Here is a 13,526-nt window from a genome sequence, read left to right as displayed (position 1 = left end):
AAGAATTCCATCACTCGCTCTGCTCACACAAGATCTGTTGGAAACAGTACTGCGACTGGTCTTTCGATTGTCATTGCTTTGTCCTTCTTGGCGCGAGCCGCTTCTCCCCTTACTTCGTTCCTTCGAGGAAGCCTCGTCACTGTCGTTTGATTCCATTCACTCGCTTCTCCGTCTTTGTTGTTGACGCCTCAGCCCCCACTCCCCTTGCCAGATCTCAACGCCGACCTTCATTCCTATGGAAAGACACGTCTCCTTCGGGTCCTCCGCTTGCTAGCATTGCGCTTGCGCTGTAATACCATCTAACAACCGTCATCTGTTTGGTGGATTTTCGCATAGCGCTCGGGAGTAAGGACCGATTCCGGCGCCGAAGTCGTGAGTAAAAAACGCAGAGGCGAGGATCCTCGTCAGTGTCGGACGTGTTTCAAATCACCGTGAAACTAAGCTCGCTATAGCACCATGTCTCTCCCACGGAGGCCTGCTGCGACCTCGCCCAAGAGAGAAAACAGGGGCTCCCCATACAAAGAATCACCATCAAGACGGGCTCGTCCCAACGACATAGAGGCAGCTCCATACCGTGATGCACCCGGACCCCGAACCCCAAAACACCGACCCAAGCAGCAAGCCTACATGCACGCGGAGCCTTCACCTTCGAGAACACTGAACGACGACCAGCATGATGGGGCAGGGGCCGATGTCCATAGGAAACGCAGTCTCATTCGACCTGAGCGAGGTCGTATAGACCGAGATCATCCCAACTTTCACTATCGCCAGCACGCTCAGAACATGACCGTTTACCCTTCAACCACTGGTAATGACCCGATTGTTGAGGACGATGATGACGAGGATGAGGCCGAAACCCTGATGACCGATGGGAGAGATGGCAAGAGACTGGCTCGGGACGAGGCAACTGTGGCGGCATCTCCAGAAAGCCCTCAACGTGGACGTACACGAGAACTCGCTCCCGTCGTTGGGAACGGCAATAGGAAATTGAGGCGGAAGTTTGCGCGGAAGGAGACGAAAGTCATGACCGAGGAAGAAAAGAGGATGCAGAAAGAGCTGGATGCTGTGCGGCCACCGAGTCTTTGGAACGTCTACTGCGCAATGGTGACGTTTTGGTGCCCAGGCTTCATCCTCAAGTGTTTTGGAAAACCTGCAAAGGCTCAACAAAGAGCTTGGAGAGAAAAGATGGGACTCATAAGCATCATCTTACAAATCTGCGGCTTTGTCGGATTCCTCACTTTTGGCTTTACGGAAGCTGTGTGTGGCACACAGAGTGTTATGCTCCGAGTCAACCATGTCGACAATGGGTTCATGATCTTCCATGGGAGTGCATACAATCTCGATAATTCCAGGCATCCAGCTGCTCGCGGGATCCTCCTCAATCAGAACGTGCTTTACGATCTGCCAGAGAAATATGGAGGCATGGACGGGAGCTTCATGTTCCAAAATGTGAACGGGGCGTGTAAAGGTCTCATTACACTGGCGCCAGGTTCTGATGTGCCGACAAACTCGCAGGGAGATCTAGCTTGGTACTTCCCGTGCAATGCCTACAATCAAGATGGGTCCAGCAAGCCAAATGACACGATCCCCTACTATCTTGGCTATGGCTGCCATACGACGGTCAATGGCAGAAAGGCTTTCTACAACCTACGCAGTTCTGGAGAAGTATTCTACACCTGGGAAGATATCAAGAATCAGACTCGAAATTTGATGGTTTACTCTGGCAACGTCTTGGACCTGGACCTCCTTGAATGGTTCAATACCACTCAAGTCCAATATCCGGCGAAGTTTGATCAAATTAGAAACAATCCTGCGGTCAGAGGCGTCGATGTTACGCACGCTTTCCAGTCTAGCACTGACAAGCAGCTTGGACAGTGTCTATCACAAATCATCAAGGTCGGATCGATCGATACAGCGACAGTGGGCTGTATTGCGTCAAAGGTCGTTCTCTACGTGTCCCTCGTCTTTATTCTATCAATTGTGATTGCGAAGTTTGTTCTAGCGCTATCATTTCAATGGTTCTTTAGCAGGCGGTTTGCGGCATCCAAGACCGATCTGGATTCGAAACAGCGGAATCAGCAGATAGAGGATTGGAGCGACGACATCTACCGTCCTCCCCCAAAGATGACGGATTTAGGCGTTGCTCCTTCGGACAAAAGCAACAGACGGAGCAGTGCCTTCCTGCCAACGACCTCACGTTTTACCAGCCCTTACACTTCTGCTGCTCTGTCGAAGAACCGCCCCGCTCCAACCACTATGGCGAGTCAGAGCTCGACAACTAGATTGATTCGACCGACTTCGATGTACCAACTTGGTGATGGAAGCGAACTCACCCTACCAAGCTTTGACCCAACAACAAGACATAGCTACGCGGGGAGCCGCTCAAGTCTAATGATGTCCGGGCAGAACCAAAGACTTTCCAGTGTGATGGCAGATCTTGACACCACGGGACCTGCAGGATTCATACACGAAGCAGTTGTGCCTCAGCCGCCTCCTGAATGGGAACCCTACGGTTATCCATTGGCCCATGCAATTTGCCTGGTCACGGCCTACTCAGAGGGCTATGAAGGACTCCGGACTACCCTTGATTCAATTGCCATGACGGAGTATCCAAACAGCCACAAGGCAATCTTGGTAGTCTGTGACGGATTGATCAAAGGTGAAGGGGAGGATCTCACCACACCAGAAATCGCCCTGAGTATGATGGGAGACCATGCAATTTTGCCAGAAGAGGTTCAAGCCTTCTCGTACGTTGCCGTCGCTAGCGGGTCGAAACGGCACAACATGGCCAAGGTCTACTCTGGGTTCTACGACTACGGAGAAGGATCTCGGGTACCGTTGAGCAAACAGCAGCGAGTCCCTATGATGGTGGTTGTCAAATGCGGTACGCCAGACGAAGCCAAGGCTCGCAAGCCCGGAAATCGTGGTAAAAGAGACAGCCAGATCATCCTGATGTCTTTCCTGCAGAAGGTCATGTTCGACGAGCGTATGACTGAGTTGGAATTCGAAATGTTCAACGGGCTTTGGAGAGTGACTGGGATCTCGCCCGACTTCTACGAAATCGTGCTTATGGTAGACGCCGATACGAAAGTCTTCCCAGACAGCCTGACTCACATGGTCTCTGCAATGGTCAAGGATCCGGAAATTATGGGTCTCTGTGGAGAAACGAAGATTGCAAACAAGCGCGCAAGCTGGGTATCAATGATCCAGGTCTTTGAATATTTCATCTCGCATCACCTTTCGAAATCGTTTGAATCCGTGTTCGGAGGTGTCACCTGCTTGCCCGGTTGCTTCTGCATGTATAGAATCAAAGCACCGAAAGGTGGCCAACACTACTGGGTTCCCATCCTGGCCAATCCGGATGTCGTCGAGCACTACTCAGAGAACGTGGTCGATACCTTGCACAAGAAAAACCTGCTCCTCCTTGGTGAAGATCGCTACCTCTCAACACTAATGTTGAAAACCTTCCCCAAGCGAAAACAGGTATTTGTTCCACAGGCTGTGTGCAAGACCACGGTGCCGGAACAATTCTCCGTGCTATTGTCTCAGCGACGACGATGGATCAACAGTACTGTCCACAACCTCATGGAGCTTGTATTGGTCCGAGATCTGTGCGGCACTTTCTGCTTCAGTATGCAATTCGTCGTTTTCATCGAGCTTGTCGGTACCTTGGTCCTACCCGCCGCCATCACTTTTACCTTCTACGTTATTATCATCGCGATCGTTAGAAAGCCTGTGCCTGTCATCCCACTTGTGCTCTTGGGGTTAATTTTAGGTCTACCGGCTGTGCTCATCGTCTTGACCGCACACCGATGGTCCTACGTTCTGTGGATGATGATCTACCTGCTCTCGCTCCCAATATGGAACTTCGTCCTTCCCACTTATGCCTACTGGAAATTCGATGATTTTAGCTGGGGCGATACCAGAAAGACAGCTGGTGAGAAGACCAAGAAGGCCGGCATCGAGTACGAGGGTGAATTCGACAGCAGCAAGATTACGATGAAGAGATGGGGGGACTTTGAGAAAGGTGAGAATGCCTGCTCCTCGGTCAAAGGTTGAGGCAGCTAACAAAGCGGCAGAGCGACGAGCAAAAGCTCCAAACTCGAATTGGTCACAGTCACAGCGACCTAATTCTGTGGGATGGCCATCTCAGCATCGAGATTACGAGAAGCACCAAGGCTATGAGCAGTATTCGGACATTTAGGCCTCGTTCCGTGTGGGGATCTTTGTCTCTTTTTTTTTCGATAGTGGGAAAAAGGGAGCTGCATTGCTGGGCGTTTCATCGCATTGAACACTAATGAACTTGCATACAGCATTGGGGGTACTTGACGATGCAGGCCAAAGGAGAGGCGTCTTAACGGCAATTTCTTGCCTGCCCCATTCATTGGATTTGTACAATTAAAATTGGAAAAGCGGCGCTGCCGGAATTGAATGGACAGGCCTTTTGTTGTCTATTAGACTTGTATACTTTTATACAGACATTATTTTTATAGGTCGAACATGGAGAGTATTCAATTGTGACTTGTGAGGGGGTATCAAAGGTCGCAGATTGGGCCAGTGGAGCGGTGGCGCAAGCACATCCTACTCTACAGGGGACGTTCATGGCTCATGCATATATGCATCCCACCGATTGCGGGGTCCCCTCAAGAAAGTGACCTCTCCACCAAGCGACGAAGCGACCAGGCGACGAAGCGTAGCCTCGCCCATCATCATCTTCACCTTCATCATCATCAACATCATCATTCGGCAATCTTCCTCCCTTGAACCATTGTAATTGCTACCTCCTGACAGCGACCATTGTCAGCCCATAATCGCTATCGTTCCTCGCGCTCTTTTTTTCACACTGCCGGCAGCTCTACAGGTCACAAAGAGCACTCCCTGCTGCACTTCGGAGCTGCACCCACGCGCCCACATCGCGCCCTCAGATCCAGTAATATCCTCCCGCGGTCCCAGAAATTGCTCCACCCAATAATCTTCCCAGAATTCATTCCTGGAAACGATCGGTTGCAGCGGGCGAACTGCTGAAATCGTTGCTGGGTCCACAAGGCAGCCACACGAACATTTTAATGTTGCAGATCGTAGGCGCATGTGAGATAGGAATAAGAACCATACTTGTTGGAGGATCGTCTGCATTGGGACGCGGGGTTTTCCTGCCAACCGGCGAATCAGGCTCGAGGGTTGCTATGTGACGGAGAGGGGCAGGAGGAAGAAAGGCGACCAGGCTCCTTCCACTTTGGCTTCTTCTCACACTCATCTCGACACCCCAAACGGTCCAGGAATGCTAAGCTATCCAAGTGCTGGATGCTGCACCCTCATACCTCACTCAGGTCTTCCCTAGAGCACTCGCGCTTGACTTCCTCACATCACTATTCTTGTGACACCACAAAGCCACAGATATCTATACTGCCATCTACATCTCCATCTTCCTGGAACGGCTTCCCAAGACAAAAGCCTAGCCACTCGACTGCCAGAGGCTACACCTTCATACCTTATTTGAACCCTCCTTTGCGCGCCAACGAGCCACATCCCTCACATCCCTGCTCTTGCGGTACCATAGTGCCATCGCCATCTACGCTCCCGTTTGCGTGGCAATTCGCATCGGGCTGCCGAATGAACAGAGATCTTGGAGTACATGCAAGATGTCTGCAGAATATGATGTACATGCGGAGACGGAAAGCGAGGATGGAGGAGTACCGTTGGCGAAGGTAAAGTCTGATGAAATAGACATAGACACTGGATCGGACACGACGCCTACCTCGCAAGAATCCGGTGGATCTTCTTCCTCGTCAACGAATGCATGGGGCGAGACGCTCCCTTTGTCCTTCGGTGAACTCACCGAGCATGAGGATCACACCGCCGAATATCAACATACTCCAGCTTCCTTGAATGGCATCTTCCATGGCTCGGTGACTCCGCCTTTCAGTGTACCACAAGCTGCTTTGAGCACGACATCGCCTCCGATCTCCGAGACACCACACAACCTTGAGACTAGCTTCACGGTCGTCGATGCGGGGTCTAGCGTACTAGACACAGTCCAGTATCTTCATTCGACCAATGGAGATTCGCATGAAGAATGGGCGGATCAACCAAATTGGTCGGCGTTCGACTTCTTACTGTCCAATGAAATGCAACCACCCGACCCGTTATCAACACACATTTGGTCTGCACCTCTTCCAGCATCTACCGATCCTCTGCCCGCAGGCGCGGACGACGTCACCCCGATAGAGCATTCAGAGCCACCAGCGGGTACTTCTGGGGATGAGACAGCACAGGGCGCCAATCAAAATTTTACAGGAGATCATCCCATCTCAGCTGGAATGGATCATACTGATGGCTCAGACGAGGACTGGCTGGAGCTGTCCGAGGACCCGTACAACATTTTCGACTCTGATATCGCTCAAGTTAACGGCACATTACACACATTGAGCCAGGCAAGCAATATGGTCTCTTACTATGATAATGACGATCTTGAAGATAACAGCAATTTCTTTTCGGTGTCGTTCTTCTTATATTATTGGAAGCAGATGTACATGAACAGGAAGCCTGATTACCCACCCATAAGCCAGCTCGCAAATGACCGTGCAAAGGTACGGCGACCTGACAAGACCACCGCTAACGACCGAGAACAAGGCGACTATCAAGGCATACATTGGTCCAGATATCAGACAACCAAGCAAGAAGCTCGAGAAGTGCGAAGGATGACCTACAGGAATTTGAGAAACATCGGCCCCCCTGAACAAAACTTTGCTACCAAAGCGTTCAAAGCAAATTTTCCTGGTGCCGTCATTCCTAGTTCAGCTTGCTACTTTGATTTCAACCAAATGGACATGAAGAGGAGACCAGACTTCTCCCATTTTCAACTCCGGCACAACCTGTCTGCTACCTCGAAGAATGCCGTTTTCTACACCAATATGCCTCCACACCATGATGCCGTTTCGGTCTGGGATGTCCGGAAATCACAACATAAGACAATTTCGTGTTTCAATCCAGAGACTGGGACAGAAGAATGTGTCATGGACGTCAAGAAGAGATACAACAAGGATGATCCGAAGATCAGCAAGATTCACACTCTGACAGCTGGAAATGGGGTGCTGGTAGCTGGAAGCTTCGAAGGAACCTATGCCATGAAGTCTCTATCAGCCGATTTCGAAAGCGCACCCGTCACTGGCACAATTGCTACTGGTGGCGATGTGAGCACGAACCACGTTCATACTCATCTCGACCGTCAAAGTGGACTGCCTCGAGTGGTATTTGATTCTAACGACATGAGTGTAAGAATCCTGGACTGTACTACAAGCAATTGGGTCACATGCCACAAGTACCCCTATCAAGTCAATTGCTCAGTCACAAGCCCTGACGGACGTCTAAGGCTGCTCAACGGTGACGACTGCATGCCCATCATTGCGAATGCGGAGACTGGGGAGACGCTCGCCAAGCTACCAGGTCACAATGATTTTGGCTTTGCATGCGATTGGGCAGCAGATGGTATCACAATGGCAACAGGTCATCAAGACGGCCTAGTGAAGGTTTGGGATGCTCGCAAATTAAATCAATCCATCCAAACCATAGCCATGGAACAGGCGGGCTGTCGGTCCTTGCAGTTCTCGCCACTTGGAAGCGGCAAGCGCGTGCTTGTGCTGGCTGAACCCGCTGACTTTGTTCACATTGTTGATGCTCAGACTTTCAAAAGCAAGCAGACCGTTGAATTCTTCGGTGAAATCTCTGGGATCTCCATGCCACCGGATGGATCGAAGTTGTACATTGCCAACGCTGATGCCAAGTATGGTGGGCTTATGGAGTTTGAAAGGTCCTGGGACAGCAGAGAATACAACATACGGCCATTCCGAGTCCCAGACCTTGAGGATGAGCACGAGGAGATGGTAGACTGCATCGTGGATGGGGTGCCGCCAGCGCAACGGTTGCCAAAACTTGGAGACCAGCTCTACCAGCATGTGGAACCAGTCATGCATGGACAGGGCTTGCCTTTCGTTGCTCAACCGATGATTGAGGACACCATCATTGATTGCCAACGCCTGTTCTTCAGATGCTTAAACATGGGTGGCGGTCAAAGAGTCACGGCATCAGGAGAATGGTCGACCGTTGCGCGGACGTTGGGCATTCCCTGGGAAGAAGCTGTGTCTTTCGGGCAACAGCTCTATGAATATTGGCAAGATAATCTCGCGCCATATGAAACGTCCCTGCCCTTTGCGCCCATGATGCAGGAATGGCAGCGAGCGACTGGAAGGGAAGTCAGGGGAAGGGTCGCGAGCCAGGGAGTACGTGGAAGTGAAGCCTTGAAACAGCAAATGTTTTTGCATTGTGGCGAAGAGCGCCAGTATCGCAGAGATTACGACGATCCTAGAAGAAAAGACTTCAAGATCGGTAGGAAGAGTGAGAATCTGGACTGGCTGTCCGAGTCGGATATGGAGGATGATGCTCGGGTGATGCTTCCTCAGGGGCAGCGTGGGCGTCAATGGGCGTGGAGGCCTGAGGTTGATGATGATGGTTTGCCGGTTTGGTTGAAGATATGATGTGGAACAGGGTGGCGTGGCGTGAGGGTTTGCTTTAGGGGTTGGGAGACGATGTGGTCATGACTTTCTATGAGGCTATGAGACATGGAAGAAAATGAGGAAGGGGGGACTTTCGGTGACTTCTGCATAGCAATTGCGGGTAAAGGGTTGTTTGTGCTTTGAAGATGGAGGATGTTTTTGGGGGGGGTGGCATTCTAGAAATACTCTTCCAATTCCCCCTTTCTAGCTAGCTTTGCTACCTACGACTCACGAGTTTGGGAAAGGAATATCCCCTTCAATTCCTTTCAATTCAGTTCAACTCAATTCAATTCCAATTGAATCTCTCGTCGTGAAGTAAGGAGCGCAATCAAGTTCACAATCACCCCAAGAGACCCCGTCAAAACATTGACGCTTTTTCTTCCGCCCCCACCACCCAAAGGCCCCACTTTCGGCGTCATCCCGCACTTCCCTTGGCTCATACCCTACCTTCCATCACCAAACCTTCTCCACCTTCCCTTTCTTCCACAATCACCACCTCAATCATACAAATTCTCTTGATACCTCTTATTCATAAAACAAAACATCTCCAAAGCCCCCACACGTACACCCACACCCCCTCCTTCCCCGACTCCACCTCCCACAATGTCCTACAACGACGACTACAACGACGAATACAAAGGCGGCGGCGGTGGCCGCGACGAGTACGGCAACCAAGGCGGTGGCGGCGGCTACGGAGGCGGCGGCGGGCGTGACGACTACGGCGGGCAGCAGCAGGGCGGAGGAGGCGGCGGCTACGGTGGTGGAGGAGGAGGAGGCATGGGTGAAGAAGGCCGCGGGGGCCATCACACGCAACATCGTAGGGAGGAAGGGGAGGGGTACGGGGGCGGTGGTGGGATGGGTGGTGGAGACGGATATGGTGGGCAGGGTGGTGGGATGGGCGGGGGAGATGGGTATGGTGGGCAGGGAGGTGGGATGGGCGGGAGAGATGAATATGGTGGGCAGGGTGGCATGGGAGGAGGACGTCAGGAGCAAGGATACGGCGGCGGAGGCTACGGCGACCAAGCCTCCGGCCGCCTCCCCGGCGCCGGCGGCGACGGCCAGGGATACCCGGGCGCCCAAACCTCGTACGGCGGCGGCGACGAGGGCCAGTTCGGCGGCACCCTGGCGCACGCGCAGCTGCACGCCGGCGGCTCCGGCGACCCGGCCCTGTTCCAGAACGCCGTGGGCCATCTGCAGAGCAACCACCAGTCGTACGGCGGACAGGGCGTCGACGAGGGCGCGGCGGTCAATGCGCATCAGGCCATGTACGGCGGCGGCGGCGGCGGGCAGCAGCAAGGCGGGGCGGGGCATAGCAGCCAGACGGTCGGGGCGGGGGCGGCGATGCAGGCGTTGAAGATGTTCACGGGCGGCGGCGGTGGTGGTGGTGGAGGAGGAGGAGGGGGTATGATGGGCGGGGGCGGTGGTGGTGGTGGTGCGGGCATGGGGGCCGGTAGCCAGGGGCAGGGCGGGGGCGGGGGGCAGAACCAGTTCGTCGGCATGGCCATGGCGCAGGCGAGTAAGCTCTTCGATCAGCAGTCCGGCCAGGGCAACCTGCAGCAGGGCGCCAGCAAGCAGAGCGCCGTCACCCAGGCGGGCGAGATGGCCTTGAAGATGTACATGGGCGGCGGTGGGGGCGGGGGCGGGGGCATGGGTGGCTTGATGGGCATGGCGAGTAAATTCCTGTGAAGGGGGGATGCGTGCATGGTGGGATGAAAAGCTGGCATGGGCATGGATGATGATTAGAGTCTAGCAAATACATCCATGCTATGAAGGTCCACTTTCTCTCTCTCTCTCTCTCCCCGAACACTTCTCTCTCCCGTCGACGTCGCCGCGCACGGTACTAGCACGGAAAGAACTAACGTCTGATCTGTGAACCTGAACGTTACGTACACTAATTGTCTCATACAAATCCACAGTTCGCTGTTCGATTCGCCTCCTTAAGGGCTTTCTTTGCTCGAGTTTGATTCGGTCAGATTACGAGAGTGCGATTCGGTCGGATCGCGAGAGAGAGTGCGATCGGAGCAATCGATCAATCAATCAATCATCGGAAGGTCGGGTGGTCGTCGAGGGTATAGGGATAGTATTCGTTGTTATGTGTTGTTATGTGTTGTGAAAGGATAGGGTAGGGTAGGATAGGGTAGGAGTGTTGGCGGATGTTGGGTTTTATATATACTTCAGTCGTTTTTTTGAAAAGGAGGCTTTGCGTGGAGGCTTTTCTGAATCACTGGGGCTTTTTTAATTCATCTAACTTAGTTGATCGAGTTTACGAATGTAATCTTTCAACCTTCCTTTATAGTCGTCGTCCTCTTTAAAAGCCCCCCCCCCCTCCATCCATCATCCATCCACCACCCACTCACTCCCCAAAAACGTGCCCGCACCCCCAACTCCCCTCGACCCCAAACTCCCCCTCGTCCCTCCACCCCTCGTCCCCGAACCCCAACACCACGCTCCGGCCCCCGGCCCCCTCGGCCATGACGCCCGCGACCGCCATCCACTGCTCCAGGTAGCCCGGCACGGCGGCCCCGTTCGGGCGGCCGCGGCTCGGCCACCCGGTCTCCAGGCACACGGCCGGCAGGCCCGGGCACACGGCCGCGAGGCGGGCGAGCTCGGACCGGACGTAGGCGCCGGCGGCGGAGGCGGGCACGGAGGGGTGGAAGAAGGGCTGGATGGTGGCGGCGGCGAGGTCGAGGGCCGGGCAGAGGGTGCCGCGGTGCTGGGCGAGGATGGAGAGGGGTTCGGTGGTCGTGACGGGGCCGGCGTAGCCGGCTGCGCGGAGGGTGGCGCGGGAGGTGGTGATGAAGGTTGCGAGGGCGGGGGCGGTGGCGTGGGTGTTGAAGATGGCTTCGTTGCCGACGACGATGAGTTCGATCAGTGACCATTGGTTGTCGGCGGGGGTGCCGGCCCAGGCGATTAGTTCGGAGAGTTGGGTTTCGGCGTCGGCGAGGCCGTCGTCGATGGGGATGCCGATGATCAGTTTCAGGCCGTGCGTGCGGGCGGCGTGGCCGACGTGGCGGAGCGCGGAGCAGTCGATCGAGTAGAGGCGGATGGAGGTGAAGCCTTTGCGGGCTATGGTGGCGACGTCGGAACGGATGGAGGAGGCGGAGAGGCAGGATAGGGTGCTGGTGTAAGGGGTGTAGGCTATGGCCCATTGGGAGGAGGCGGAGCCGATTGTGAAGTTGGATTTTTGGGGCTGGGATGGGTGAAGGGTGGTATCATGGGTGGAGGGGCTTTGGCCTGGGTTCTGGGATGGTGTGTCGTGGGGTCGAGGAGAGTTGGAGGCGAATCTTTGGGCTGGTATCGCGGCTTCGATGTGTTCGGTTGATTCTGCTACAGTACTGGCGGCTTTGTTAAGTCCCTTTGCGGGCTGCAAGATGACCTGGTCTTGGTCATCGTAGTCGTCATGATTCGTGGGAAGGAAAGCAGCAACGGATCTGAGCAGTGCGACGGCTGCTCCAAGGTATATTATGCCCTTCATTATGTGTATTATATTAATCATTAAGAGAGTGTATGTGTAGCATATGTGGGATAGTCTGTGTTATTATTGTTGCATTTTTCTTTGTTCATATGCCCTTGAAAGGAAAGAACGGTAAGCAGCAGCAGCACCGCGCGCGCAGGAGAACGAGTGATAGGTTATGTACCCTCATGACAAGTGAGGGGTGAAAATGGCATATATAGAGAAGTGGGAGAGCACAGCAGATTGCAAGAGCCACAGACAAGATGAAATACGCAATACGATGCCATTGACCTTAGGGCGTGAAAGAGATGAGGATATGCGTATTTGGCACACTTGGCGTGCGATCCAGCCGACCCTTGCATTCTTAGTACATATCCATACTCCTTACAAGGCTGTAGCACGGCACAGGCGATGTCTATGAGTATGCGAAGATATGAAAAGACAAAGACAAGCGAATAATAGAAGAGGCTTAAAAGCCACTATTCACGACTTGATGCGTGCTTGTGGCAAGACCGTGATACGATTGAGCGAAAAATGGTAGTGGGACAAAGGAACGTCGCATCGTTCGGTACCATCGCTCGCTAAAGAATCTTACCTGAATGACCTAACCGCCATGGGCTTGGTAGGATCTTTGGCCTGAGTACCCCTTAACGCCAAAGTTGCGCCATCCCGGGGAAGGCCAAGACTCAAATCTTGACAGTCCAGAGATCGGACAGCCGTGAAGTTAGATGACAGTGCGCGGAATGGGAAAGAGGTACGGTAGATACTTGCTACAGTACCTTCGCAGGCTTGTCAGGCCGACGAGACAGTAGTGATTTGGGAGCAACGAGCTTAGATCCTCGAATAGCTTTGCTGTTGTTGGACGAGTCTTACAAGATCGTCCAATGTATTAGCGTCGAGGCGTACATGCGCCAGCCGTAGGCGTGGAGGTTCAAGAGCTCGAGTCTTGCCGAGTCCAGTTGGCTAATATCCACTATCTCACTGAGAAATTTCAAGGATGTTGCTGGTTCTCTGCTCACTGCAGAGGTTGTCTGCCACGCAATCATTACTTTGGGGCGGTTCAGCGAGCATCGTCTCTTCCACGCACACTTTGTAGGAAAGGCATATACTCTGCCCAATTGAAAACTTATGAATGCGGGCCTGCCAGCCACGTTCCAGAAATGCCCTACAGAGATGTTTGAGACACTTCTTAGGTCAATGAGATTTTGGAAGGAGATCTGCTTTGGCTTTCGAAGAAAGCCACCAACTGGGATTCTGATGGCATGGCCTTGGCCCTCAAGGTGTTCGATTACAGCAGAGGTCAATGTCTCGGCAGACAGATTGTCGTGAATACAAGTCACATCAACGGCGCCGCAAGACCATATAGCGGCGAAGAAGCCGTGGGTTGTTAGACTGGTTGAGCGAGTCCTTCCGATGCTTCCTGCATGTCGAGATTTTCACTACTAGCTCGTAGGTATTTCATCTCTGTTTCGGGCCCGGTAGAGTTCTTGACGCCGTAGGCGCATGCTGTAGACTTGTTGCTT

General features: G+C 53.4%; 4 protein-coding genes across 4 annotated transcripts; 3 read left to right on the top strand and 1 right to left on the bottom strand.

Moving 5' to 3' along the window:
- Nucleotides 1-456: 456 nt before the first annotated feature.
- On the top strand, nt 457-4,204 carry HO133_004202 (uncharacterized protein; the record flags this gene model as incomplete). Its single annotated transcript, XM_037295121.1, has 2 exons — nt 457-4,027; nt 4,080-4,204. The coding sequence occupies 2 exons, from the start codon at nt 457-459 to the stop codon at nt 4,202-4,204; spliced, it is 3,696 nt and encodes a 1,231-aa protein (XP_037157122.1).
- Nucleotides 4,205-5,639: 1,435 nt separating this feature from the next.
- On the top strand, nt 5,640-8,531 carry HO133_004201 (uncharacterized protein; the record flags this gene model as incomplete). Its single annotated transcript, XM_037295120.1, has 1 exon — nt 5,640-8,531. The coding sequence occupies one exon, from the start codon at nt 5,640-5,642 to the stop codon at nt 8,529-8,531; it is 2,892 nt and encodes a 963-aa protein (XP_037157121.1).
- Nucleotides 8,532-9,152: 621 nt separating this feature from the next.
- On the top strand, nt 9,153-10,235 carry HO133_004200 (uncharacterized protein; the record flags this gene model as incomplete). Its single annotated transcript, XM_037295119.1, has 1 exon — nt 9,153-10,235. One exon carries the CDS (start codon nt 9,153-9,155, stop codon nt 10,233-10,235), a length of 1,083 nt encoding a protein of 360 aa, XP_037157120.1.
- Nucleotides 10,236-10,902: 667 nt separating this feature from the next.
- Nucleotides 10,903-12,024, bottom strand: HO133_004199 (uncharacterized protein; the record flags this gene model as incomplete). The annotated part of the gene is made up of 1 exon (XM_037295118.1): nt 10,903-12,024. The coding sequence occupies one exon, from the start codon at nt 12,022-12,024 to the stop codon at nt 10,903-10,905; it is 1,122 nt and encodes a 373-aa protein (XP_037157119.1).
- Between the last annotated feature and the right edge of the window lie 1,502 nt (nt 12,025-13,526).

The sequence above is a fragment of the Letharia lupina genome (assembly GCF_014066315.1).
Source record: "Letharia lupina isolate WasteWater1 chromosome Unknown contig_2, whole genome shotgun sequence".
Taxonomy (NCBI): domain Eukaryota; kingdom Fungi; phylum Ascomycota; class Lecanoromycetes; order Lecanorales; family Parmeliaceae; genus Letharia; species Letharia lupina.
The sequence above is the reverse complement of the archived record's forward strand: the minus strand, read 5'-3'. Positions and strand labels throughout refer to the sequence as shown.